Genomic DNA, 26,387 nt, shown 5'->3' with positions numbered 1-26,387 from the left:
CCAATGCCTCCACTGTCGCCTTCAGAACTGTAGAATGTAGTTCTTCAAGTCTGAGTGATTTATTCGCCTTCAGACCTTTCAGCTTCCCCAGTACCTTCTCAGTGATAGTCACTACATTCATTTCTGTCCCCTGACTTGCTTAAATTTCTGGTGTGCTGCTGGTGTTTTCCACTGTGAAAACTGATGAAAGGTATATATTCCGTTCCTCCACCATTTCTTCATTCCCATTACTATTTCTCCAGCCTCATTTTTCAGTGGTCCAATGTCCACTGTTGGGCCTCTCATAGCTTTTAGATATCTTAAAGAATAAGTTTTGCCATCTTCTTTTTGATTATGAGCTATCTTCGCCTCATGTTTCCATCATCTTCCCACTTCTTGCTATTTTAGTTAACCTGCGCTGATTTTAAGGTTCCCCACTAATCTTCGTCACATTGTATGTTTTCTTCTATACTGTCCCTAACTTCCTTTGTCAGCCATGGTGTCTCATCCTCCCTTAGTATGCTGCTGCTTCCTCGGAAGGAATTTCTGCTGTGTCTTCTGAATTATGCCAAGAAACTTATGCCATTACTGCTCCACTGTGTCTCTTCCCCTCCCCTCCTCAAATCAACTCTGGCCACTTCCTCCCTCATGTCTTTGTGGTTACATTTGCTCAGTTGTAAAACTGTTACATCAGGATTCCATCTTTTCCCACACAAACTGCGGGTCTGTCACCTTCAATTCCTTAATCAAGTAGCGAACAAGGTAGACAACAGAGCCTGATCTGTTCACATTTCCAGAAGGCTGTTGATAAGATGCCACACAGGAGGCTGCTCATGAAGAAAAATGCCCAGAGTGTTTGGGGCAGGGTACTGGTATGTATAGGGGATTGGCTGGCTGGTAGAAGGCCAAGACAGTGACTAAAGGGGTCTTTTTGAGATGGCAGCCAATGACAAGTAGAGTTGTGCAGGAGTCTTTGTGAGGACCACAACTATTCACATTAACATTGAACAATTTGGGTGGAGGAACTGAGGGCATTGTTGCTAAGTTTGCAGATGCCCCAAATATAGATGGAGAGGCAGCTAGTTTTGAGGAACCTGGGAGTCTGTAGAAGGACCTGGACTTAGTCGGAGAGTGGGCAAAGAAGTGGCAACTGGAATACAATGTTGGGAAGTATGAGGTCATGAACTTTGCTGGAAAAATAAAGTTGTAAGCAATTTGCAAACCAGGGAGAGGCTTTGGAAATCTGAAGCACAAAGGGCTTGGGAATCCCAGTTCGGGATCCTCGACACTGATTGTGCTGCATCTCCTGAGCTGGGGAACAATGTTTGAGTTGTCATCATCCTTGTCACGGCTCTGTCATCCAGTGCAAGCAATCACTTGGCTACAGACAAGCAGTGAATTCCCAGTCTTGATCTGAAGAAGTGGGTGAAACTTGTAAAAAATTTTCTTTTATCATTAAGGGGAAATGAATACAAATGTTGGCAGGTTCTGCTTCAGTGATACAGGGAGAGACCCCATCTGGAGTAAATGGTCAAGATGCCCTAGTATCTTTTGAGAGAGATGACAAATTTAATCTGAGGGTCAACACACCTTGCTTTCATTGGGCAGAGCATTGAGTATAGACATTGGTGAGGTTACATTTGGAGTATTGCATGCAGTTCTGGTAGCCCTGGTATAGAATGTATATTATTAAACCAGAAAGACTGTGGAAAAGATTTACTGGGATGCTACCTGGATTGGAAGGTTTGAGTTATAAGGGGAGGTTGGATAGGCTGGGACATTTTACCCTGGAACGTAGGAGACTGAGGAGTGACCTTACAGAGGTCTATAAAATCATGAGGGACATAGATAAAGTAGAGAGTCAACAGCTTTTCCCTGTGGTAGGGAAATCTAAAATTAAACGGCGAAAGTTAAAAGTGCAAAGGGAGAGATACAAGAGGGTCCAGGGGGTGGTCAGTACCTGGAACAGGCTGTCAGAAGTAGTGGTAGAAGCAAGAACAATTTTTTCATTTAAGGAACATTTGGATGAGTACATGTATGGGATATTATGGTGGGAGACAGACCAAATGTAGGCAAATAGGGCTAGTTTAATTGTGAAAACTGGGCAACATTGACAAGTTATCGATGTTTTAGGGTCTGTTTCCATGGTGTGGGCCTCTGTGACTCTCAAGGTTAATATGCAGGTTTAGCTAGCAGTTAAGAAGGCAAATGCAATGTTAGCGTTCATTTCAAGAGGGCAAAAAGACCAGAGCAGAGATGTACTTCTGAGGCTGTAAAAGGCTCTCGTCAGACTGCGTTTGGAATATTGAGAGTAGTTTTGGGTCCTGTAACTTTGTAAAGATGTTCTAGCCTTGGAGGGATGATCCAAGGGATTGAGGGCTCGCAGTATGAGGAGGTACTGTGGACTCAGAGTCATCGGTCTTCGGTCCAACTCGTCCATGCCAACCAGATATCCCAACTCAATCTCGTCCCACCTGCCAGCAACCGGCCCATATCCCTCCAAACCCTTCCTATTCATATACCCATCCAAATACCTCTTAAATGTTACAATTGTGCCAGCCTCCACCACTTCCTCTGGCAGCACATTACATACACGCACCATCCTCTGCGTGAAAAAGTTGCCCCTTACGTTTCTTTTATATCTTTCCCCTCTCACCCTAAAACTAAGCCCTCTAGTTCTGGATTCCCCCATCCCAGGGAAAAGACTTTGTCTATTTATCCTTTCCATGTCCCTCATAATATTGTAAACCTCTATAAGGTCACCCCTCAGTCTCCAACGCTCCAGAGAAAACAGCCCCAGCCTGTTTAGCCTCTCCCGATAGCTCAAATCCTCCAACCCGGCAACCTCCTTGTAAATCTTTTCTGAACCCTTTCAAGTTTCACAACACCTTTCCGATAGGAAGGAGACTAGAATTGCATGCAATATTCCAACAGTGGCCTAACCAATGTCCTGTACAGCCGCAACATGACCTCCCAACTCTTGTACTCAAAACTCTGACCAATAAAGGAAAGCATACCAAATGCCACCTTCACTATCCTATCGACCATTGACTCCACTTTCAGGGAGCTATGAACCTGCACTCCAAGGTCTCTCTATTCAGCAACACTCCCTAGGACCTTACCATGAAGTTTATAAGTCCTGCTAAGATTACACAGCTTCATCGCAATATTGTGGAAATTCAAAGCTTTTTAATGCCAGTGTTTCTTTCAAGTCGTACTTTTGGATATTCTTTTAAATCAAAGATTAGCAATGATGCAGTATGAAATTTTGTTAATTTTGTATTCTTGAACCTTATGCACTGTTGCAATATAATTTGCAATCAATTTTCTTTTCCTTGAACAGGTCTGAATAGGGCCATTTGTCGCCAGTACCATGTCCAGTTTTTTGGAGAAGCCCCAGAAAGAGCCTGGATCTTTGAAAAGAGCATGATACCTTTTGAAGACTTTCAACAGTATGATGAGTTAGTTCAACAAAGTGCCAAACATGCAAGCTCCAAGGCAGTGAAGAATAAGGTAGAAAATCTCCTTGAACAATTTTAAATTGAGATGTGAATGTGTGTATTGGCTGTAGTGAATTGGGGATTAATGCTGAACAAGTTTTGTTCCTCATGTTCTTCATAGATTTGTAAAATATTTGCTTTTTGCCCTTGCTTTCAGCACTGAGTTTGTAGTTCTTAACTCCAGTGCAGCATTAACTGTAACAATTTATTGTCACTATCTCGAATAGCAGTTTTAAGAAATAGTTGTTAACAATACCCAGTTTGGATGATTGATCAAACTTGACTAAACATCCAAATTTGGTGTTAAACTGCAATGTGAATATCTCTTTTTGGTTTTGTTTGAAACATAATTCACCACAACTTTCTGTTTTAACTGTTGAAACTGCTCACAGTTGAAACCCTTTTAAAAAATTTTCTTCATTCTAAATTTCATGTTTTGACATGAGGTAATCATGAATATTGATGAACAAACATTGTCCTTTCTCTTTGCATTTTATTTCTCCTTTGTTTTTCTCCTATCTTCTTGCCACCTGTTCTCTTTCATGTTTTGCTACCATCAAACTCTTCCATTCCTATTTCTCAGAAACACTGTAAAATCTATCTTAATTTCTTTTCTCATGATGAACCATTGTGATAAACGGAGAACTGTAATTGCATTGTAGTGTGAGAAGTATAACTTGTTCCATGAATCACTCATAAAGTTGAAAGATGAAGTTGAGTCTTCAAAATGATCTCTGTGCCATATAGCTGAATTCAAGTCCCTGCTGTGTTTCAAGCAAAATCTGCTTCAGAATTAATTTTGTTCATGATAATTAATCATGCCTGGAGTCATTTGTGAATATTATTTGCTGAATCTTTTCATATTTACACTTTGTGGTTTACATGCTTCTTGCTGCAGTATGTTTATTCCTGGAATATTTTGTTTCTGTGTTGAAATATGTCCTTTGAACAAAAGGGCTTCCAAGTCTTTACAGATGTCTGTGGAATTAAATGCGCAATCGTTCACGTTACGATATTAGCGTGTTTAAAATGAGCGATGCACATTCCATCCTAAGCCGATCTGAAAAAATTCTTTGTCATTTCACAATATGATGTGTCTTTTGAGAATGAAATAATTTTGTTTTTCAGATCCTAAAACCAATTCCTGCCAAAATCCGTGGTCAGTGGGATGTGGGGATTGCTCAAGCTAAAGAAGCATTGACAATGACCCTTGAGGATCGAAAAGCTAAATACACCTTTTTGTATGATCATGATCGGCCACTACTGCCACCTCAGGTTGCAAAGGAGGCTGGGGTTCCAGTTGAATTTATAGAGGATAGGAAATGGCCAACTGAAGAATTTCCAAGTATCAAGGAAAATCTTGCTGACAGTAAAGGACGGAGGAAAAGAAACAGCAGTGCACCAAATAAAAGGCAATGTTCAAAGCCATTTGAGCCGAAGACCCCAGCAAGGCAGTGTGTAAATAGGACTGTAGATTGTTTTGATGGTTCTGCACAAGATCACTCAATTGACAGGACATCTTGTAGATCATCAGACTCTGAGAGTGGTACTGGTTCCCCTGTGGCTAAGAGAAAACAAGGAGCCTCCTCTCAGCGGACCAGGAAATGTGATACTGCCTTCGCTCAGTTCATGGCTTTTTGTCAGAAACATCGAGATGAGGTTTGTGGTTTAAAAGTTTGCTTGGCAAGTCAAATTAGATAAAGTCTTGTATGCAGACTTGTTTTTTGGTGAATTCCAGATCAGACTTATGCATTGGTAGTGGAACCTCGGTAGGCAGTAGCAGAATATGCGATGAATAGTGTTAAAAACTTGTGTTTAAACTGTGTTTAAAGGCTGCCAAGAAATGCGGTGAATTGTGAAGAAAACATTGTTATTTGAAAAATTAATTTTGAAAAGAATGCTAACTTGTGTTTTGCACAAAAATGCACTTCCTGATATCACTTAACCTGAATATGATTATTAATTGTACACAATTTTGTTTCACTTTGTAACATGGGTATTGCAGTGCACCACATACCTTTAATGGTGAAAAGAAAATACTGTAGTAAGTTGCTTCTATTTGAGTTATGTTGGGAATAATTAGTCATTTAAAATTGCATGTGTGGGTGAAATGTCATATATAACTATAGAATTAGGCCATTTGGCCCACCGAGACTGATCCACTACATGTGCATGGCTAAAATGTTTCCCAACCTGTTCTGCTTTCCGTTATCGTTCATCCCCTTATTAATCAAGTACAGTCTATCTCTATCTTAAATGTACTTGGCGCTCACAGCTCTCTGCAGCAAGAGTTCCGCAGATTCACCACCCTCTAGCTAAAGAAATTCCTCCTTATCTCAATTCTAAAGGATTATCCCTTCATTCTGAGGCTGTGACCTTGGGCCCTAGTCTCATGGAGTGATGGAAACATCTTCTCCATTTCCACTCTATCCAGGCTTCTCAGAATTCTGTAAGTTTTAATGAGATCCCTGTTCATCTTTCTAAGCTCCATCAATTACAGACCCAGAATCCTCAATTGTACAAAATTTTGTTTCACTTTGTAACATGGGTATTGCAGTGCACCATATATTGCAGTGCACCACATCCCTTTAATGATGAAAAGAAAATACTGTAGTCTTATGAGAGCTCTTCATTCCAGGGGTCAGTCTTGTGAACCTCATCTGCAGCTGTCCAAGACCAGGACACGCTTTCTTCAATACAGGGCCCAAAACTGTTAGTCATATTCCAAATGATGTCTGCCCAAAGCCTCAACAGTAGATCTTGTATTCTAGCCCTATCGAAATGAATGCAAACACTGCATTTGCCTTCCTAACTGCCAACTGAACCTGCATATTCTCCTTAGGAGAATCCTGAACTTGGACTACCCAGTGCTTTTGTGCTTCAGATTTTCGAAGCCTTGCCCTGTTGAAAAAATAGTCTACGACTCTTATTCTTTGTATCAAAGTGCATAACCTCACACTTCCCCATATTGCATTCCATCTGCCATTCCTTAACCTTTTGCTGCTCTCCTTGTATAGCAAATATCTCTAAATAAGGAGACCAAAACAGCACACAATATTCCTAATGTGTCCTGACCAAGGTCCTGCACAGCTGCAAGATTCCTTGTTCCTGTGTTCAAATTCACTTTCAGGAAAGGTCAACATTCTTTTCTGATGTCTCGCAACACATACATGCTTGTGTTCAAGCTGTACAAGTACCGTGCGAGTCCCTGTGTATTCTGTATCAACATTTCGCAGTCTATCACCATTTAACTAATAGTCTGCAATCCTGCTTTTCCCACCTCAGTGAATAACTTCACATAAACCCTTTTGTATTGCATTTGTCATGGGGTATTTACACAATCATTCAACTTGTCTAAATCACTCTGGAACTCTTGATATCTTGCTCATCACTCAATTCTACAAAGTCTTGTGTCATTTGCCAACTTTGCAATATTGCATTTGGTTTCTCATCCAAATTGTTGATCTATATTGTGAATAATCACCAATACTTTTGCTTTGATTTTGGATATGAGCCTCTTGTGTGGGACTTTATCAAAGCTTTTTAAATATCTGGGTTCACCATATCCACTGGTTCCCCTTAATCTATTTTCTCAAAATTCTAGTATTTTTCTTTAGAATTTCTACAACACAGACCTAGGGGTTCGGTCCATAATTCTTTTAAATTTACATCACATGTAGACAGGGTGGTGACATGCTTGCTTTCATTGCTCAGACCTTTGAGTACAGGAATTGGGATGTGACATTGAGGTTGTAGAGAGGATGTTGATGAGGCCTCTGCCGGAATACTGTGAACAGTTCTGGTTGCCATGTTGTGAGAAGTATGTTATTAAATTGGAACGGGTAAAACAAAAAATTTGCCAGAATGTTGCTGAAAATAGAGGATTTGGAATATAAAGATAGGCTGGATACATTTTCCACTTTTTTCACTGGAACGTAGGAGATGAAGGGGTGACCTGAGAATGGTTTATAAAATCTTGAGGGGCAAAGATAAGGTGAATACCAAGAGTCTTTTTTTTCTGGCATGGTAGCAGTTCAAAACAAGAGGACATGTTTTTAATGTGAGAGGAGACAGATTTAAAAATGACACGAAGGGCAACCTTTTTATACTATGGTTCTTACATACATTTGGTTCTGCTATAATACGGTAATTCGTGTTGTAAGAAAATCCTGCAGTAGCAGCGCCATCTAAACTAATTGGGCCGGAATCACATTATAACCAACGCGCTTTAAAAGTTCGACTTCAGAAAGTTTCCTCAATTTGTAAATCATGTTATAGTGAATTCCCATTAACAAAACATGCATTATATCAGAACGACCTGTAGAATGAGTTAGCAGAGGAAGTGGTGGATGCAGGTACAAAATTTAAAAGACATTGGATAAGTCCATGAATAGGAAAGGTTTGGAGGGACAGGACGCAAGCGCAGGTAAGTGGGACTAGTTTAGTTTGGGAACATGGTCATTGTGGACAAATTAGACCAAAGGGTCAGTTTCCATGCTGTATGACTCTGTAACTCTTTGATCCATTTGGTGTTTTGAATTGTCCTGTTATCGCGTCTGTTAAATTGGACTCCAACGTTTTCCCTATTGCTGTCCTGATCTGGATGACTGGTCTATCATCCCTGGATTTCTTCATTTTCAAATGGCAAGGTGACCGATATCCTCGGGTGGTTCCAGAATCTACAGGATTTTAAAAGATAACAGCTAACCAGCATGCATTGCATTTGTTCCTTACTAATAGCCATTACATATCCACTGTCGTGCCTATGTATGAAGTTACCCAGTCTCTTGCAACCAACTCGCCCTCTTGCTTTGAGTTTCGCTTGTTTTTGGTTTAAGACCATAAAAAATAGGAACAGGAGCAGGCCATTTGGCCCCAAGTGACTGCTCTGCAATTGAATAGAATAATGGCTGATGCGACGTTGCTCACTTCCACTTTAATGCCCTTTTTCCGACTGGTCAAGTATCTATCTCAGTCTTAAATAGTCAGAGGAACTCTCCTCTCATGTCTCTCAACCATCTAAAGAAATTCCTTGTTATCTCAGTCTTAAATTGGTATCCCTTTATTCTGAGACAATGCCCTCTGGTCCTTAACTCCCCCATGAGGGGAAACATTTACTCTGTCAAGCCCCTTAAGAGAACTGTATGTTTCAGTGAGATCACATCCCATTTTTCTAATGAGTGGACCCCAACCTGTTTGTCTTTTGCTCAAAAGACAATCCCTCCATTGTAGAGATCATGCCAGTGAACCTTCTCTGAACTGCCTTCAGTGAACTGATATTCTTGCCTTAAATAAGGGGACTAAAACCGGTCACTGTACTGCAGACACTGTCTCATCAGCACCTTGCACAGGTAAAATTTCCCTACTCTTATATTCCAATTCCCTTGAAATAAGAGCAAAGATTCCATTAGCATTCCTGATGATCTCTGCACTTGTGTGCCAACTTTGTGTCACAAGCATAGTTACCCCCAAGTCTCTTTGTGGTTTTTCTCATTTACGTAATTTTCTGTTTTTTTAATTCATTGAGGAATTGGGCATTGCTGACTAAGCCAGCATTCATTGCTTATGTGTAATTGCCCAGACGGCAGTTAAGAGTCAACCCAATCACTGTGGGTCTGAAGTCACATATACGCCAGAACAGGTAAGGATGGCAGTTTCCTTCCTTAAAGGATGTGAGCGAAACAGATGTTTTTTTCTGACAATTGACAACAGTTTCATGGTCACCTTAGACTTTTAGTTCCAGACTGTTAGGAAATTCAAATACCACCATATGCCATGGTGGGATTCAAGCCCAAGTCATTGCCTGGATTTCTGGATTAATAGTCAAGCGATAATACTACGAGACCATTGTTTCCCCCTATTCTTTTGTCCTGTTCAAAGTTTGTGCGAAGATTTGTAGCTTGGGTGCTCGTTGTTGTGGTTCTGTTCGCCGAGCTGGAAGTTTTTGTTGCAAACGTTTCGTCCCCTGGCTAGGCGACATCATCAGTGCATGGGAGCCTCCTGCGAAGCGCTTCTTTGATGTTTCCTCCGGTGTTTATAGTGGTCTGTCCCTGTCGCTATCGGTTGTCAGTTTCAGCTGTCCGCTGTAGTGGTTGGTATATTGGGTCCATGTCGATGTGTTTGTTGATGGAGTTTGTCCTGTCTTCCAAAAAAAGCAACTTTGCACTTACCACATTTATACTCTATTTGATAACTTTTTGCTCATTCACTTAACCTACCAATATATTTCTGTCAACTGTTTGTATCCTTCTTGCAACCTGCGTTTTCACCTTTTTTGTGTTATTTGGCTGCAGCATATTGACTTGCTGCAAATTATTAATATATAGTAGGCATTTGCGACCCCAGCTCTGATTCCTTGGGTTCAGATAGAGCTATTCATTTTCTATACCAGTGAAGAATTCTGACGTCATGGTTTCCATTTCCTAAAGGACCACTCTCAACAAGGTTGTTAGTCAATTCGTTCTCAGTGCACATAACCTGTTCTGTCATTCATTTCCCAAGTTACTGGTCTTCAAAACAAACACACACATTCCTGGAATTCATCTGCCACAGCGTTTTTGCAAAGGTTTGCCTCATACTTTTACGGATTGAAATAATCCGTGATTACCCTTGTTGCATGCATCTCTAATTTCCTGTTTAGTCCCTTTGCCAACTTAACACCACTGTTGGAGGTCCATAGCAACCCCATTAGTGACTGTAGCACTACTCGTTAAGAAAGGAGGGAGACAAAATGAGAAACTCAAAATCAGTTGTCAGAATTCAGTTCAAAAGTTCTCCACTCGTGATTCAGCGTGTGGAACATCCCGATGTTGTGAAAGGTATTATATGAAACTTTAATGTGGGCCTTTAGGTTAAAGTATCGCATGAGATTTATTGCTGGGTGTTGGAGACATCTGGGAATTCAGGACATGTCATTTCGATGGATCAGATGCTTTCTGCAATTAGAATCCGTTTTGATGAAGTTTTCCTCTTAGAAAATTCGACAAAGTTGTTTTGAGACAGTAATCCTATTTATCAAAAACTCCAAGAAAAATGATCAAACTAAAGAGGAGGCAGTGGTGTACTAGTAATGACACTACAACGAGTATTCCATAGTTCCAGACTAACATTAAGAATATGGCTTTGAATCCCACTTTGGCATTCATTCCACAAAAAGATTTGCATTAAAATAAAATCTAATAGCAAGCATGTTACTGTTGTCAGTTGTGATAAATACCAGCCTGATTCACTCGTGCCGTTTGAGGGAAGAAAATCTACCATCCTTACCTGGTCTGACCTCCAAGTGACTCCAGATCCACGAGTTGATTCTCTAAAATGACCTCGCATCCACTCAATTGAAGAGCAGTTAGGGATGGGCAGCAAATGCTGACCTTGCCAGCAATGTCTTCATCCCATGACAGAAAAACCTAAATTAATATTGCAGAATTTGCCCATTTTGTCATTGTTCTCCATGCCTCCAGCTCATCATGAATTGGATTGTGGGCATAATCTTTTCTCTTCATGCTGTTTCCTATATTGTTCAATAAAGTGATAGAATTCCTCATCAGACCGCTCAGTACAACAAGTACTAGTAGGTATTTTCATTCTTTGGTTCAATATATTTGGGTGAACTAATTGGGAATGAAACTTTTGTGTTTTCCTTCTTTGGTGCAGTTAAATGTGTGTTGAAGCCTGTGCCAATATTTTACATTTGTTTGTAAGTCTGTTGTGCTTCTAAACTAGACCCCAGCAATTTTGTCAACTAAGTTTGGCTGAATGCTGTACAATGATTTCAGAACATAAAGTTATTCTTTTTGAACTTTCAGGCATAAATCTATTGTTCAGTATAAATGAGTTTTTAATTCCCAAAGATGTGATGTCCAGTTTGTGTAAATTAATTAGTTTAAAAAGAGTTAAAATCTGACCCTCCGTTTTAAATCTAAAATGTCTAAATGTTTGCTGAAAGACAAAATGTGAGCTGATATGCCCTCTACTTAAGCACTAAGCTCCAAGATTCCCCCTTTTCTGAAGATGAGTCCTTAATTCTATTTCTTAATGAATAAAGTGTTTATTCATACTTTTAGCCTCATCTCCCCTATGTTAATGCATGCCACTCTGTTGTAATGTTAACTAAATATGGCTGCAAAGAAATTACAGTTTTAGTTTGCTTTTATGATGTCTGTCAAGATTAGAGTGGTGCTGGAAATGCACAGCAGGTCAGGCAGCATCCGAGGAGCAGGAAAATTGAAGTTTCAGGCGGGAGATCATTCCTGATGAAACGTCGATTTTTCTGCTCCTCGGATGCTACCTGACCTACTGTGCCTTTCCAGCACCACTCTCATTTCCAGCATCTGCAGTCCTCACTTTTGCCTTTTATGATGTCTGCTCAAGCACTCAGAATCGCGTTCTTTTCTCAATTCTTCAGTTATCGACTCATCAAGCCACGTTGGGAAATTTAGGTACTACCACTAGTGTGACTATGTCTTGGGCACTCTTCTCGACAGTGATTCACCATGGCCAGCATCACAGATAAACCTGATGCTGTTCTTGTACAATGCTCCTACACCTGAATTTTGCACTAAACTTTGTGCTCAGTCAACTATTTCTTTCTATCTGAATTCACTCTGCTTTTTGTTTGGAGACTGTACACTAGGAATTTCTGGTTTGAGTAAATTGGTTCATGTTCTGTATACTTTGTTCATGTATCGGTACTATTGGGGTGTGGTGCTATTCATTAGCTGACAGCTTGGTTCATGGCTCTGAATGATGCTGCCTGATCATTTTACCTTCCCTTCTGATTGTATGATCAAGGCTGTTAATTTATGTTGAGAAATGCAGTTGCTGTGCAGCACATAGTGATATGGATATAGGTTTGCTCACTGAGCTGGAAGGTTCATTTTCAGGCATTTCGTCACTATACTAGGTAACATCTTCAGTGAGCCTCTGGACGAAGCACTGCTGGTGTTTCCTGCTTTCTATTTATATATTTGGGTTTCCTTGCATTGGCGATGTCATTTCCTGTGGCGATGTTCTTTCTCTCAGGGGGTGGTAAATGAGATGCAAGTCAGTGTGTTTGTTCGAGTTCTGGTTGGAGTGCCATGCTTCTAGGAATTCTCATGCAGTTACAGGTCTTTTGTTACTGTTCTTGTACAGTATTTTGTAAATTACATTAGTTTTGCTTGTTGGCTGTATTGGGCCTTTCAAGTTCATTAGCTGCTGTTAATGAACTTGAAAGACCCTGTACAGACAACAAGCAAAACTAATGTAATTTACAAAATACCATGCAAGAACTGCAAAAAACAATACATTGGACAAACAGGCAGATTTGTGGGCGGCACGGTGGCACAGTGGTTAGCACTGATGCCTCACAGCGCCAGAGACCCGGGTTCAATTGTGTGGAGTCCACTGTGTGGAGTCTGCACGTTCTCCCCGTGTCTGCGTGGGTTTGCTCCGGTTTCCTCCCACAGTCCAAAGATGTGCAGGTCAGGTGAATTGGCCATGCTAAATTGCCCGTAGTGTTAGGTAAGGGGTAAATGTCGGGGTATGGGTGGGTTGTGCTTCGCCGGGTCGGTGTGGACTTGTTGGGCTGAAGGGCCTGTTTCCACACTGTAATGTAATCTGTAAAAACTAGCCACCAGGATACATGAGCATCAACTAGCCACAAAACGACATGACCCCCTCCCATTAGTATCCTCACATACAGATAAGAAAAGACACTACTTCGACTGGGACAACACATCCATCCTAGAACAAGCCATACAGACATGCATGCAAATTCCTAGAAGCATGGCATTCCAACCGGAATTCTATCAACAAACACATCAAGTTAGACCCTATCTACCACCCCCTGAGAAAAAGGACAGGAAATGACATCACCAACCCAAGGAAACCCGAACATATCAGCAGGAAACACCAGTAGTGCTTCATCCGGAGGCTCGCTGAAGATGTTAACAAGTATGGTGACGAAATGTCTGAAAATTAATCTTCCAGCTCAGCGAGCAAACCTATATCGAGAACCTCAACCTGAGCTACATATTAGATTAGATTACAGTGTGGAAACAGGCCCTTCGGCCCAACAAGTCCACACCGACCGGCCGAAGCGAAACCCACCCATACCCCTACATTTACCCATTACCTAACACTACGGGCAATTTAGTATGGCCAATTCACCTGACCCTGCACATCTTTGGACTGTGGGAGGAAACCGGAGCACCCGGAGGAAACTCACGCAGACACGGGGAGAATGTGCAAACTCCACACAGTCAGTCGCCTGAGTCGGGAATTGAACCCGGGTCTCTGGCGCTGCGAGGCAGCAGTGCTAGCCACCGTGCCGCCCACTAATCTTCTCAAAACTCGCTAACATGGTGATATATTGAAATTCTGGTGTCTTTGCATTGGTTGTTTTGTGTACAAGGAAGAATAAAATATTCTGAAATGCTTTTGTGTTTGCAGCTGGCTGAGGAGCATCCAGATGCTTCTGCTGAGGAGATTGAAGAGTTGCTGGAGTCTCAATGGGCTATGCTTAGTGATAAACAGAGAGCACGTTACAATACGAAGTTCTCTCTAGTCACCCCTGTAACTGAGCATAAATCTCCTGTTTTGGGTTCAGGTAAGTGTAAACTATCAGTTGAACTCTTTCTGACATTTCTTTTTGCAAGAGATGGCCACTGCTTCAAATATAAGGTGTTGGGTTTTAGGGGTAACAATTGGTTTGGGAGTTGTCCAGGTGACTTTGGAAGAGCTGAGCTGGCTCCGAGTTGCTGAGGTGAACTGAGCAGGAAGCCTGTCTCAGGGTTTCTGCAATGTGGCCAATAATCAAAATAAAAGAGTAAAGTATAATGCATTAATCCAGACTTCACTGCAAACACATCCCATGGCCTGATGCAACTTCAGCACATTTCCATCCACCATCCACCACGTGTCAACTGGCCAAGTATCGACAAGGGGAAAGGGCAGGAAAGTTAACGCGAGGAGTGTTATATCAGCCATGATCCTATTGAATGTTCCTTTTTTTAAGAAAAGTTTGCAAAATCTATTCTGCCACTCAGATCGTGGCTGATCTGATAATACTGAACTGCACTTGCCTACCTTTTTTCCTATAATATTTGATTCCCTTACTGATTAAAATCTATGTCCACCTTGAATGTACTTAGCAACCCAGCCTCAGCAGCACGCTGCGGCTCTCATTTGTAAAAGCAAGTCTTGACTGCTTTGCTATATCTGAGCAACTGTTGATCAGTTAGACAGTTGCAAGGGTTTTGTGTGTAAACAGTGCATAATCTCCTCTACAGTAGCTAAGCCCAAATGTAGCTTGACCGCAACCTCAAGGTCAGGGTTCTGGATCATCTCAACAGGGCCTTTAGCTATTCAAAGGGGTGTCCTAGCTGCCTGAAAGAAAGTGCTTGAGAACTGTTTTGTTTCATAGTCTAATCTCCACGCCCTAGATTCCAGGCACGTGGGACTCCACAATTTCACTTGACTGATTCATGACTATTCTGTCAAGATTTGTGTGACATTTCAGATTAAGGATGAAATTTACTTTCACACATATCATACGAAAGTTGAGTTATTCTGTCTGCACCCTACTGATAACTAATGTTTTTTTTGTTGTCTCAGCTTTTTTTGCACAGCATAAAGTGATTGGGAGTTAATCATGGCAGGGAATGAGAGTCAGAGAGATGTACAGCACAGAAACAGACCTTTGGTCCAACTCATCCCTGTCGACCAGATGTCCCAACCTAATCTAGTTCCATTTGCCAGCATTTGGCACATATTCCTCTAAACTCTTCCTATTCATGAACCCATTCAAATACATTTTTAAATGCTGTCATTGTACCAGCCTCCACCACTTCATCTGACAGCTTATTCCATACATGCGCCACCATCTGTGTGAAAAAGTTGCCCTTCGATCCCTTTTAATATCTTTTCCCCCTCACCCTAAACTTATGCCTTCTAGTTCTGGACTTCCACACCCCATGGAAAAGACCTTGTTTATTTATCCTATCCATGCCCCTCATGATTATATAAACCTCTATAAGGTCACCCCTCAGCCTCCGACGCACTAGGGAAAACAGCCCCAGCCTGTTTAACCTCTTCCTAAAGCTCAAATCCTCCAACCCTGGCAACATCCTTGTAACTCTTTTCCGAACCCTTTCAGGTTTCACAACTTCCCTTCAGTAGGAAGGAGACCAGAATCGCACGTAATATTCCAAAAGTGGCCTAACCGATGTCCTGTACAGCTGCAACATGGCCTTACAACGCTAAGACTCAATGCTAATAAAGGAAAGCATACCAAATGCTGCCTTCACTTTGCTTTGTACCTGCGACTCTACTTTCGAGGAACTATGAACTTGCACTCCAAGGTCTCTTTGTTAAGCAGCACTCCCTCGGAACGTAGCATTAAGTATATAAGTCCTGCTCTGATTTGCTTTTCCAAAATGCAGCACCTCACATTTGTCTAAATTCCATCTGCCACTCATCAGCCCATTGGCCCATCTGATCAAGATCTCGTTGTAATCTGAGGTAGCCTTCACTGTCCACTGCACCTCCAATTTTGGTGTCATCTGCACACTAACCAGACCTCGTATAGCGCAGTGTATGAATTCAGAATGTTTGTGTTTAGTTCAGGATATTTCTCTTTTCTCATACTATTCCAATAGGTTTTTCAACTAGTTCTCCTGGGCCAACCAGACGCAAAGTTCTACAAGATTCTCCAAAAAGAACAACTAGATCTAGTGGTAGGTCAAAGGAAACCCTTGCTACAGTTATTTGATTTGCATGTGGTTTTATTAACTTTGTTGCATGTTTTAAAGTTGATGTTGCGCTTTCACTTCTTTCTGAACTTTCTGCATAATGAAATATTAGTTACTGGTTCAATTATGGGAATGCTGTCAGATGGGGAGAGCATGATTCAGGACCACATGACTCTTTAATTTTTTTTGTACTTCAGAGTGATATAGGGCTTGAGAACCAATTAGCAGTATGTTTAACTGTTTATCACATAGAGAGGGAATGAAGTACATGTAAGGAATACTATCAATCTGAAGCCCAAACTCCAATTTAAAAGCAAACTTCAAAGGTACTGCTTTGAAAGTAATTTGGGGAGCTGAGTTTTTGCTTTCAAACAGGAAATGGAGTTCCATTTATTTCCATTCCTTCGATCTGACCTCAGGTCATAGAGTCATAGAGATGCACAGCATGGAAACAGACCCTTCGGTCCAACCCGTCCATGCCGACCAGATATCCCAACCGAATCTAGCCCCACCTGCCAGTACCCGGCCCAAATCCCTCCAAACCCTTCCTATTCATATACCCATCCAAATGCCTCTTAAATGTTGCAATTGTACCAGCCTCCATCTCATCCTCTGGCAGCTCATTCCATACACGCACCACCCTCTGCATGAAAAAGTTGCCCCTTAGGTCTCTTTTATATCTTTCCCCTCTCACCCTGAACCTATGCCCTCTAGTTCTGGACTCCCCGACCCCAGGGAAAAGACTTTGTCTAGTTATCCTATCCATGCCCCTCATAATTTTGTAAACCTCTATAAGGTCACCCCTCAGCCTCTGATGCTCCAGGGAAAACAGCCCCAACCTGTTCAACACCTTCCTGTAGCTCAGATCCTCCAACCCTGGCAACATCCTTGTAAATCTTTTCTGAACCCTTTCAAATTTCACAACATCTTTCCAATAGGAAGGAGACCAGAATTGCATGCAATATTCCAACAGTGGCCTAACCAATGTCCTGTACAGCCGCAACATGACCTCTCAACTCCTGTACTCAATACTCTGACCAATAAAGGAAAGCATACCAAACGCTTTCTTCACTATCCTATCTCCCTGCGACTCCACTTTCAAGGAGCTATGAACCTGCACTCCAAGGTCTCTTTGTTCAGCAACACTCCCTAGGACCTTACCATTAAGTGTGTAAGTCCTGCTAAGGTTTGCTTTCCCAAAATGCAGCACCTCACATTTATCTGAATTAAACTCCATCTGCCACTTCTCAGCCCATTGGCCCATCTGGTCCAGATCCTATTATAATCTGAGGTAACCCTCTTCGCTGTCCACTACACCTCCAATTTTGGTGTCATCTGCAAACTTACTAACTGTACCTCTTATGCTCGCATCCAAATCATTTATGTAAATGACAAAAAGTAGAGGGCCCAGCACTGATCCTTGTGGCACTCCACTGGTCACAGGCCTCCAGTCTGAAAAACAACCCTCCACTACCACCCTCTGTCTTCTACCTTTGAGCCAGTTCTGTACCCAAATGGCTAGTTCTCCCTGTATTCCATGAGATCTAACCTTGCTAATCAGTCTCCCATGGGGAACCTTGTCGAACGCCTTACGGTGAAGAATTACTCATCTGAATTTTCATTGTGGCATCCTCTTCATTGTCGTGGAGATAGGCTCTTTATTCAATTAAGAGTGATAAGTGCACTTGCACCCTGACTGGAATGATTGATAATTAACTGAGGGGCCACTTCCGTTAAAATGTCAGCTCACCATTGGAGTTGAGGAAGAGAAGGGAGTTGCAGGAGCTTTGGTGAGAGGGGGTGAGGAATGTGGCAGATGGAAAATCCCTCTACATGCCACGCTAATAGTTGTGTTTTCCCTGCGAAACTTATCATTAGCAGACAGTTAAGGTCTGTAAGCCTGCCCTCAGGATTGTATCCTGGTCTGTCACTGAGTGCCCATCTCGAGACAGCTTTTATCACAAGACTGCACAAGAATCACAGTGACTGCCCATTTCCATCAATATGGCTAACCTGATGACCCTGAAACTCATGCCAAACCACTAAGGGTTAGTAATGTTTTGCAGAACAAGAATACATTAGATTCCTCTCTACTATTTGTATCACTGATGTATAGAAGGCAATTGCATTCATCAAATCTTACTTTTCTTCGACGAAGCTCAATTACAATGAAATGCTAGTTTCTGGGTACCTTTTTTTTTTAACAACTTTTCCTCTTAAGCACTGATGTGTTGTGATATTCTATTTTACTCTGAATAGTCTAATTCACAACTGAGCTTTTCAAAGTAAAATTGAGACCTCTAAAAACTAGTGACTCCACTAGAAAACAAATAAGCATTCACTTGCCTTAATGTGAACAAGTCACAAACAATTTGATTCAATTGCTCAAAACCAGTCAAGAACAGGTAAGTGATATCATCTGACTTGGTCTGCTCTCCTATATTTTGTTTTTCACTTGTGGGGTGTGGACATCGCTGGCTGGCCAACATTTATTGCCCATTCCTAATTATCCTTGAAAAGGTGGTGGTGAGCTGCCGCCTTGGATTGCTGCAGTCTGTGTGCTGCAGGTTGACCCACCATGCCCTGAGGGATAGCATTCCAGGATTTTGACGCAGCGATGGTGAAGGAACAGCAGTATACTTCCAGAGTAGGATGATGAGTGGCTTGGAGGAAAACTTGCAGGTGGTTGTGTTCCCTTGTATCTGCTGCCCTTGTCATTCTAGATGGAAGTGATTGTAAGTTTGGAACATGCTGTCGAAGGATCTTTGGTGAATTTCTGCAGTGCATATTGTAAGTACATACTGCTATTACCGAGTGTCAGTGGTGGAGGGAGTGAATGTATTGCTAGGCAGGCTGCTTTGTCTTGGATGGTATTGAGCTTTTTGAGTGTTGTTGGAGCCACACCCATCCAAGCAAGTGGATAGTATTTCATCACACTCCTGACTTGTGCCGTGTAGATGGTGGACAGGCTTTGGGAAGTCAAGAGATGTATTTACTCGCCGTAGTATTCCTAGCCTCTGACCTGCTGTTGGAGCCATTCTGTTCATGTGCTGAGTCCACTTGAGTTTCTTTTGGAGATGAATGTTTCAGTGCATGAAGCCTTTTATTCTCTTGCCTTCTCTCTCTCTCATCCTGGTTTGCAGTTGCACACACAACTGCTTTCCTTCCTATATTTGCTCTGGGACAAATTGCTCTTAACTTGAATAATAGTCACTTCAGAGAATCAGAATTAGCTTTTGTTGTCATATACTCAATGAGTACAGTAAAAAGTTTATACATTGCCTGTTACAGCCCAACTTAGTTACAAATGTACCTAGGTACAGCTTGTTTAGTTACAAATTTTAAACAATGGAGAAATAAAATGTCCAGCATCGCAAAAATAAACTTTGAGAACAATAGGCCAAGCTGGCAACTAGTTTCCAGTCCACACTGGACTCTGGCTCCAGAACATTCTGGGCTTTACCTTGAGCATAATGGGGCTTCAGACCACTATACTGGGCCATGGACGTCATGCCAGGAGGTCACTGTAGCAGGCCATTTGGGGGGGTGCTGACAAGCCATGCTGCGAGGCTGCTGCGTCAGGTCGGGAGGTCACATCACCAGGAGTCTGTGATGAGAGGAGGCAGCTGCGCCAGGGCTGGAAGTCCATGCCAGAGGCCACAAATTGACGGAGGAACCATAACATTTGCAGGAAAAGAATTGGACAAAGAAACTATGGTACCAGCCAATGTATCCTAAGTTGAGCTCAATGTTCCTGGTTTGGGACGATAGCTCCCAGGAAAGAATAATTTCCAAAAAGTGACCCATTGCATGTAAATATAGATTAGTTCACAGTTTTGCTTTTGCTGGTATTTTCAGGTTTTCCCCTTTTAAAGAAGGGAGGTAGGAAACTATCGGCCAATTAGGTTTGCATTTGTTATGGTGAAGATGTTCAAGTTCATTGTTTAAATATATGTTAAATGCATACTTAGAAAAACTCAACGTAATCGGGAAGAGTCCGTATGATTTTGCAAATGGAAATCATGTTAACCACGATTAACTTTTGAAGGATTAATGTGCGTTGAGGATAGAGGAGCCTGTAGCCATATTGCACTTGCATATTCAGAAGTCATTTGAGAAGGTACCATATCAAAGGACAATAAGAGCCATGTGTAGGGTATAATGTATTCGTATGGATAAATAATTGGCTGACTGGCAGGAAACAAAGAATTGGTAAATGGTTCTATGTATGGCAGGATTTTGTCTTATCGTTTTGTGGGATGTGGGTGTCACTGGCTGGCCAGCATTTATTACCTATCCCTAGTTGCCTTTGGGAAGATGGCAGTCCACCTCCTGCGGGTTGACCCACAATGCCATTAGGGAGGGAATTCCATGAATTTAACCCAGTGACAGTGAAGGAACGGTGATATATTTCCAAGTCAGGATGATGAGTGATGATGGAGGGGAAGTTGAAGGTGGTATATCTGCTGCTCTTGTCCTTCCAGGTTGGAATGGTTGTGGGTTTGGAAGGTATTGTCTGAGGATCTTTGGGGAATTTGTGCAGTGCATCTTGTAGGCAGTACACAAGACACACTGCTGCTACTGAGCATCAGTGGTGGAGGGAGTGGATGCTTGTGTGTGTAGCACCAATAAAGTGGGGTGCTTTGTCCTGCTTCTTGAGTGTTGTTGGAGCTGCACTTCTAGTCGGGTGGCAAGTATACCATCACAATCCTGACGTGTGCCTTGTAGATGCATCAGATCTGTGGAGTCAGGGGTGAGTTACTCATCACAGTATTCCTAGCCTCAGACCTGCTCTTGGAACCACTGTGTTTACGTGATGAGTCCAGTTGAGTTTCTAGTCAACTATCATCTCCAGAATGTGTTTTTTTTTGTGGAGAATTCAGTGAGAGTAACACCATCAAATGTTAAAAGGTGGTGGTTAGGTTGTCTTATATTGGTGGTGTTCATAGCCTGGTATTGGTTGGTGCAAGTGTTACCCCAAGCCTGGGTATTGTCCAGATCTTGTTGCATTTGAATATGGACTGCTTCAGTATCTGAGGACTCACCAAATGGTACTGAATGTTGTGCAATCATTGGCAAACATCCCCACTTCTGGCCTTTTGATGGGAACGTCGTTGAATTCGCAGAAGATGGTTGAGCCTAGGACACTGTCCTGAGGAACTCCTGCAGACATGTCCTGGAGGTGAAATAACTGACCTCCAACAACCACGACCATCTTTCCCTGTGTCAGGTGTGATTCCAACCATCGGAGAGTTTGCCTCCAATACCCATTGATTTCAGTTTTTCCAGGGCTTCTTAATGCCACACTTGGTTGAATACAACCTTAATGTCAAGGACTGTTACTCTCAGCCTACCTCTGGAATTCAGCTCTTTTGTTTATGTTTGAACCAAGGCTGTAATGAGGCCAAGAGCTGAGTGGCTCTGGCAGAACGCAAATCAAGTACAACACCTGCCCATATACAACTTCCCTCACTTCCATCCAGGGCTCCAAACAGTCCTTCCAAGTGAGAGGTTCACCTGCATCTGGTGCTCCCGATTGTGGTGTTCTCTACATCATTGAGACCCAATGGTAGACTAGGTGACTGTTTGGCCAAGCTTCTTCACCAGGCCTGAAATGGCCAGCCTGACCTCCCGGGTCACCGCTCACTTCAATCCCACTTCTGCTTTGACATCATAATCCTCAGCCTCCTCCATTAGCGTGGTGCATCAGACAGCAAATTGGAGGAGCAACACTTTCTCTTCCAACTGAGCAGCTGACAGTCTGGAGGATTTACATTGAGTACTTCAGTTTCAAATAACTTACCCACCAATTCACCGGCTCCCTTTCCAGCCATGCCTTCTCCTTTCCATTCCACCTACTGAGCCTTCTTTCCTGCTACCAAGCAGATTCATCCCTCCCATTAACCAACCAGGTTCACCTATCACCACCTCACCATTCTGCTACTCTCCAGCTATCCCTCCCTGTCTACCCCCACATCTGCTCAGGTGTTTCCCAGAACATGGAGAAGCTAGGGCCCCTTGCTGAAATATTATCATTAATAGCCACAGCTGGTGCCATTACTTAAGAAAGGTTATAGCTCCCCCTATCCCCACTTCTGGGCATGAGGAGTTATATCCAGATCAGATCAGGTAAGGATGGCTGTTTGCTTCTGTGAAGAATGTTTGTGAACCAGATGGATTTTTTTTCCAACAATGGATTCATACTCTGAATTCTAGAATTTAAAAAAAAATCAAATTCCACCATCAGCCACAGAAGAATTTGAACTTGGGTTCGCAGAACCTTATCTCGTTCTCTGGATTAATAGTACAGTAGTAATACCACTAGGCCACGACCTCCCCCAACTGGGGGATCTGCCAAGCCATGAGGTTGCAGACTGTGATGGAGAACAGTTCTGCTACTGTTAATGAACCACATTGCTTCATGGCTGCTCATTCTTGATTATGTTTGTAGGTCTGTTTGAAGCCTGTCCCATTTAGCACATGATAGTGCCACATGATACTATGGAGGTTATGCTCAACATGAAGGATACAACAATTGGAGTCGCGCAGTGGTTAGGCCCTTTTTTTTTGTTTTACAATTTGGGTGAGGGAGTGAAGGCTTGGTAGACAACATCAAGGTAAGTGAAATAGTATATTGTGAAGAAGACATTAGGAAGTAGCAGATAGATATAGATAGGTTGAGTGAACTAGCAATAATCTGGCAGATGGAATGTAATATGGGAAAATGTAACTTGAATTTGGTAAGAAAAATGAGAAAGCATGTAGACCAAATGCAGAATTCTAAGGTGCACAGGAATTTCGGTGTTCTGGTGTGAGAGTCACAAAGTTGGTCTGTAGATGTAGCATGTAATCTCGGAAGCTGTTAGAAATTGAACATAAAAGTATAAATATTATAATTTATAATTTATAAATATTATAAATAAATAAATATTATAATATAGGACTTTGGTGAAACAACGTTTCAGCAGTTTTGACTTCCTTATGTGCAGAAAGACGTAAACCGCTTTGAAGGTGATTCAGAAGCAGTCATATGTTAGTGGAGTTGGACACTCCTGCCAGAGATTTTCTGCTTTGCCTGTTCGTTTTGGTTTTGTTTTCTCTTGCTTTTCCTCCCTTCCCTCTGCCTTTGACACCTGTTTCCAGCCCCCAGCACATGGTCGGCCGCCTGGAGCAGGGATGCCAGCAATGAGCAGCCAAGCGTGGAGTGTGGTGGCAGCCAGCGGTCAGACCACATGGAGGCCTTCTGGGCTGGGCTGCTGTGGCGAGCCCTTGGAGAGAGACTGTGATGGTTTTCTTTTTAACTTGCTTCTTGTTTTTCTGACCTGTGGTACAGTGTACTGCTGTAATGTAACTTCTATTTTCTTCAACTCTCTTCTGTAACTAAGGCTTATGCCTGGGTACTCTGTACTCTACTGTGTGTTGGTGACATTGTGACATTGTCACTCATCTTGTAACTGAAGAAGCTAGACCTAGGACCCTTTATCCCCAAGATGGCGCTGTAAGTGGTGACTTATCAACTTTTCACTGTACTCATTAGAGTACATGTGACAGGAAAACTAATTCAAATTCAAGGAAGTTTACTTGATTGGTACCTGGCTTGTCTTATAACAGTGGGTTGGACTACCTAAACCTGTTTCTATTTGAGTTTGAATGAGTGACAGATGATTTGATTGAAGCATATGACATCATGAATGCTCTTTACAAGGTAGACATGCAAAAAAACTTTGCCACACTATTGTTAAAATGTCAAAGTCCTATGAAATTATTTTTTTTAAAAAGATGATCAGATGGACTGCACTTAGTTTTTTTGCATGAACATTGGGGCTGCAATGTGTGACGACACCGGCTTTAAGAGGTGTATTTTGTCTTGTTTTCTTTATGTGGAGACACTGAGACAGCGATGAAGAGTGGTCTGTTCCAAGTCACTCAACTAAGCAGCTTGAGATTTTCTTTGAAGAAGTTGGAACAATAGAATTAGCATGAAGGAGTGGGGTCAAGCTCCCACAGATTTTTTTATTTTAACTTTCAATAGCTGATGGAGTTTGAAAGTTATCCTTCATGTCTCCCTGCAAAATGCTTATGTTCTCTCTCTCCACAGAATTTTCTTTTGATGTTCTTTCCTCCTGTATTGGAGAAACATTGCATGTGAGACCATCTGTTTTACTCTATTTGTTTCTGCCGAGAGTGTGTTAATGGGATGCTACTATTTTGGAATTGTTGATGTTTTAGTCATTAAATAATCTATTAATTTAAGTTTTCCAATATGGTTAAGTTATTTCAATTTTTTTCTTTACTTTTAACTGTAATATAAGAGAAAAGTGTGTTTTGTTTCAAGCCAGGTAGTGTGATCTTTGAATTACATCTGGAACAAAACGCCGTACACTTTCCTTTAAAAATTAAAAAAAGTTGGCGTTTAGGCTATCTTAATATATTTTGAGAGGGTTTGGTCGAGTCCATAACAAATACCACTGGATCTCTGAAGTCAGATTGCTATTCATGGGAGTCAAAATGCAGATCTGTTATAATTGGAAGTTGTTACATTTAAAGGTCATTGATGTGTGGCAAGTTAGGATCATGCCCAAAATCAAATACTTAGCCATCCTATTTCAGTAGCTTGCTCATTAAATCTGTTTCACATGAGGAAATAGTTTACGTCCTCCTCAGTGCATCCCAAAGTACTGCACAATCAATTATTGCACTTAATTGTACAAATAAAGCAGCAACTCATTTATGTTGAGGCAAGGGGACACAAACAGCAAGATGATTTGAACTTTAAAACAGTTACCAGTGCAAAGCATTAAAATGGTCTAACAAGATGGAGAAATGATGATCAGGACATCAAGTGAACTTTGCTGTTTCATTAATAGCATGGAGTATTTTTAAGTTTGCCTGAATAATTGGACAGGCCATCCAGTTTAATACCTTATCCAAAAAGATGGCAGCTCTGACATTGGCAAGTCATACTACAAGTTATACTGAAGTGTGAATTGGTGATTGAACCCTTCGCTTTCACTTAGGATAAGGTTGGTACCTAAGTGATTGTTAACTGTTCTTTGTTTCCTTTACAGTTAGCTCAGAATCAACGAGGCAAAGAAGACTATCAAGGAAAATAATAGATTACAGGGAGGACTCTCCAGACCGAATTGGCACCAGCAAGAGATTGAAGCGAAACTACTACATAGATGACAAGGTTCTGTTGTTTACACTTCACCTGCAAAATTTCTTGTGCAGAATGTGCATTTGCTCAGTCCATTTTAGGAAAGTGAAGGATTATAAATAAATCTGGAGTAATGCAGATGTTGCTGTGCTAGTTTAGTTGCTCGACATGCTCAGATCAGACTTGCCAACCTGCTGAGTTGAAGCAAATCGCAAGGTGTCTGAAAAGTAATTAATAAGGATCTCTCTTGGAAAATGCAACAGAAGAGCCCAACAGCCAATCCTTGTTAATCTGGTATATGGGTATAATATGGTGAATTGAACACTTTTTTTTCTTGCTCTGCATGGTAAATAGAATTAGCTTTATTATTACATTGATAGACATTGAAACTAAGCTCATAGATTCCAAAACTCAAAGCAGCACAGACTAAGGGCATGGGTTTAGGGTGAGGGCAAAAGATTTGAAAAAGACCGAAGGGGCAACCTTTTTGAGCTGTGAGTGATACCTGTATGGAAAGAGCTGCCAGGAGGAAGTTGTACAATTGAAACATTTAAAAGGCATCATGATGGGTATATGAATAGGAAGTGTTTAGAGGGATGTCTGGTCAACATGGATGAGTTGGACCAAAGGATCTGTTTGCTTGCTGTAGATCTCTGTGACTGGAGTAATAAAATCATAATCACTCCAGTCTGATTAAATCTGTGACGTGGAGTGCTGGTGTTGGACTGGGAAGGATAAAGTCAGAAATCATGGGACACCAGTTTATAGTCCAACAGGTTTATTTGAAATCACAAGCTTTTGGAGCGTAGCCCCTTTATCAGGTGAAGTGAGAGGGAAACAGACAGAATTTTTGGGCAGAGAGATCAAAAGATCAGACAAATGGTGTGGGTGGAGTGTCAAATAATAAGTTACTTGCTGTTTTAGGGTTAAAATTCCCTCCTGTGTGCATGTATTTTTGCTGAAGTGTTGCATTCCTCACATACTTCATTTCATTGAGCCCAAAATTCAACTGGAAAATGT

The 26,387-nt window shown here is 41.7% G+C and overlaps 1 protein-coding gene across 4 annotated transcripts in view; it reads left to right on the top strand.

The window, feature by feature from the left end:
- The window catches only part of LOC122560590 (histone-lysine N-methyltransferase NSD2), a 151,567-nt gene that overhangs the window by 64,611 nt on the left and 60,569 nt on the right, over window positions 1–26,387 (top strand). For all 4 annotated transcript variants that reach the window (XM_087990979.1, XM_043711508.2, XM_043711417.2 and 1 more), the window contains exons 4-8: window positions 3,323–3,492; window positions 4,608–5,138; window positions 13,911–14,067; window positions 16,118–16,195; window positions 25,279–25,400. In XM_087990979.1, the coding sequence (XP_087847105.1) occupies window positions 3,323–3,492; window positions 4,608–5,138; window positions 13,911–14,067; window positions 16,118–16,195; window positions 25,279–25,400 (1,058 nt within the window). The remainder of the gene's footprint in view (window positions 1–3,322; window positions 3,493–4,607; window positions 5,139–13,910; window positions 14,068–16,117; window positions 16,196–25,278; window positions 25,401–26,387) is intronic.

This window comes from Chiloscyllium plagiosum, unplaced genomic scaffold, assembly GCF_037043375.1.
Source record: "Chiloscyllium plagiosum isolate Xiang-an unplaced genomic scaffold, Cpla_swu_hap1 HiC_scaffold_1, whole genome shotgun sequence".
Classification (NCBI taxonomy): domain Eukaryota; kingdom Metazoa; phylum Chordata; class Chondrichthyes; order Orectolobiformes; family Hemiscylliidae; genus Chiloscyllium; species Chiloscyllium plagiosum.
Note: the sequence above shows the minus strand (reverse complement) of the source record. Positions and strands in the feature narration are given on the sequence as shown.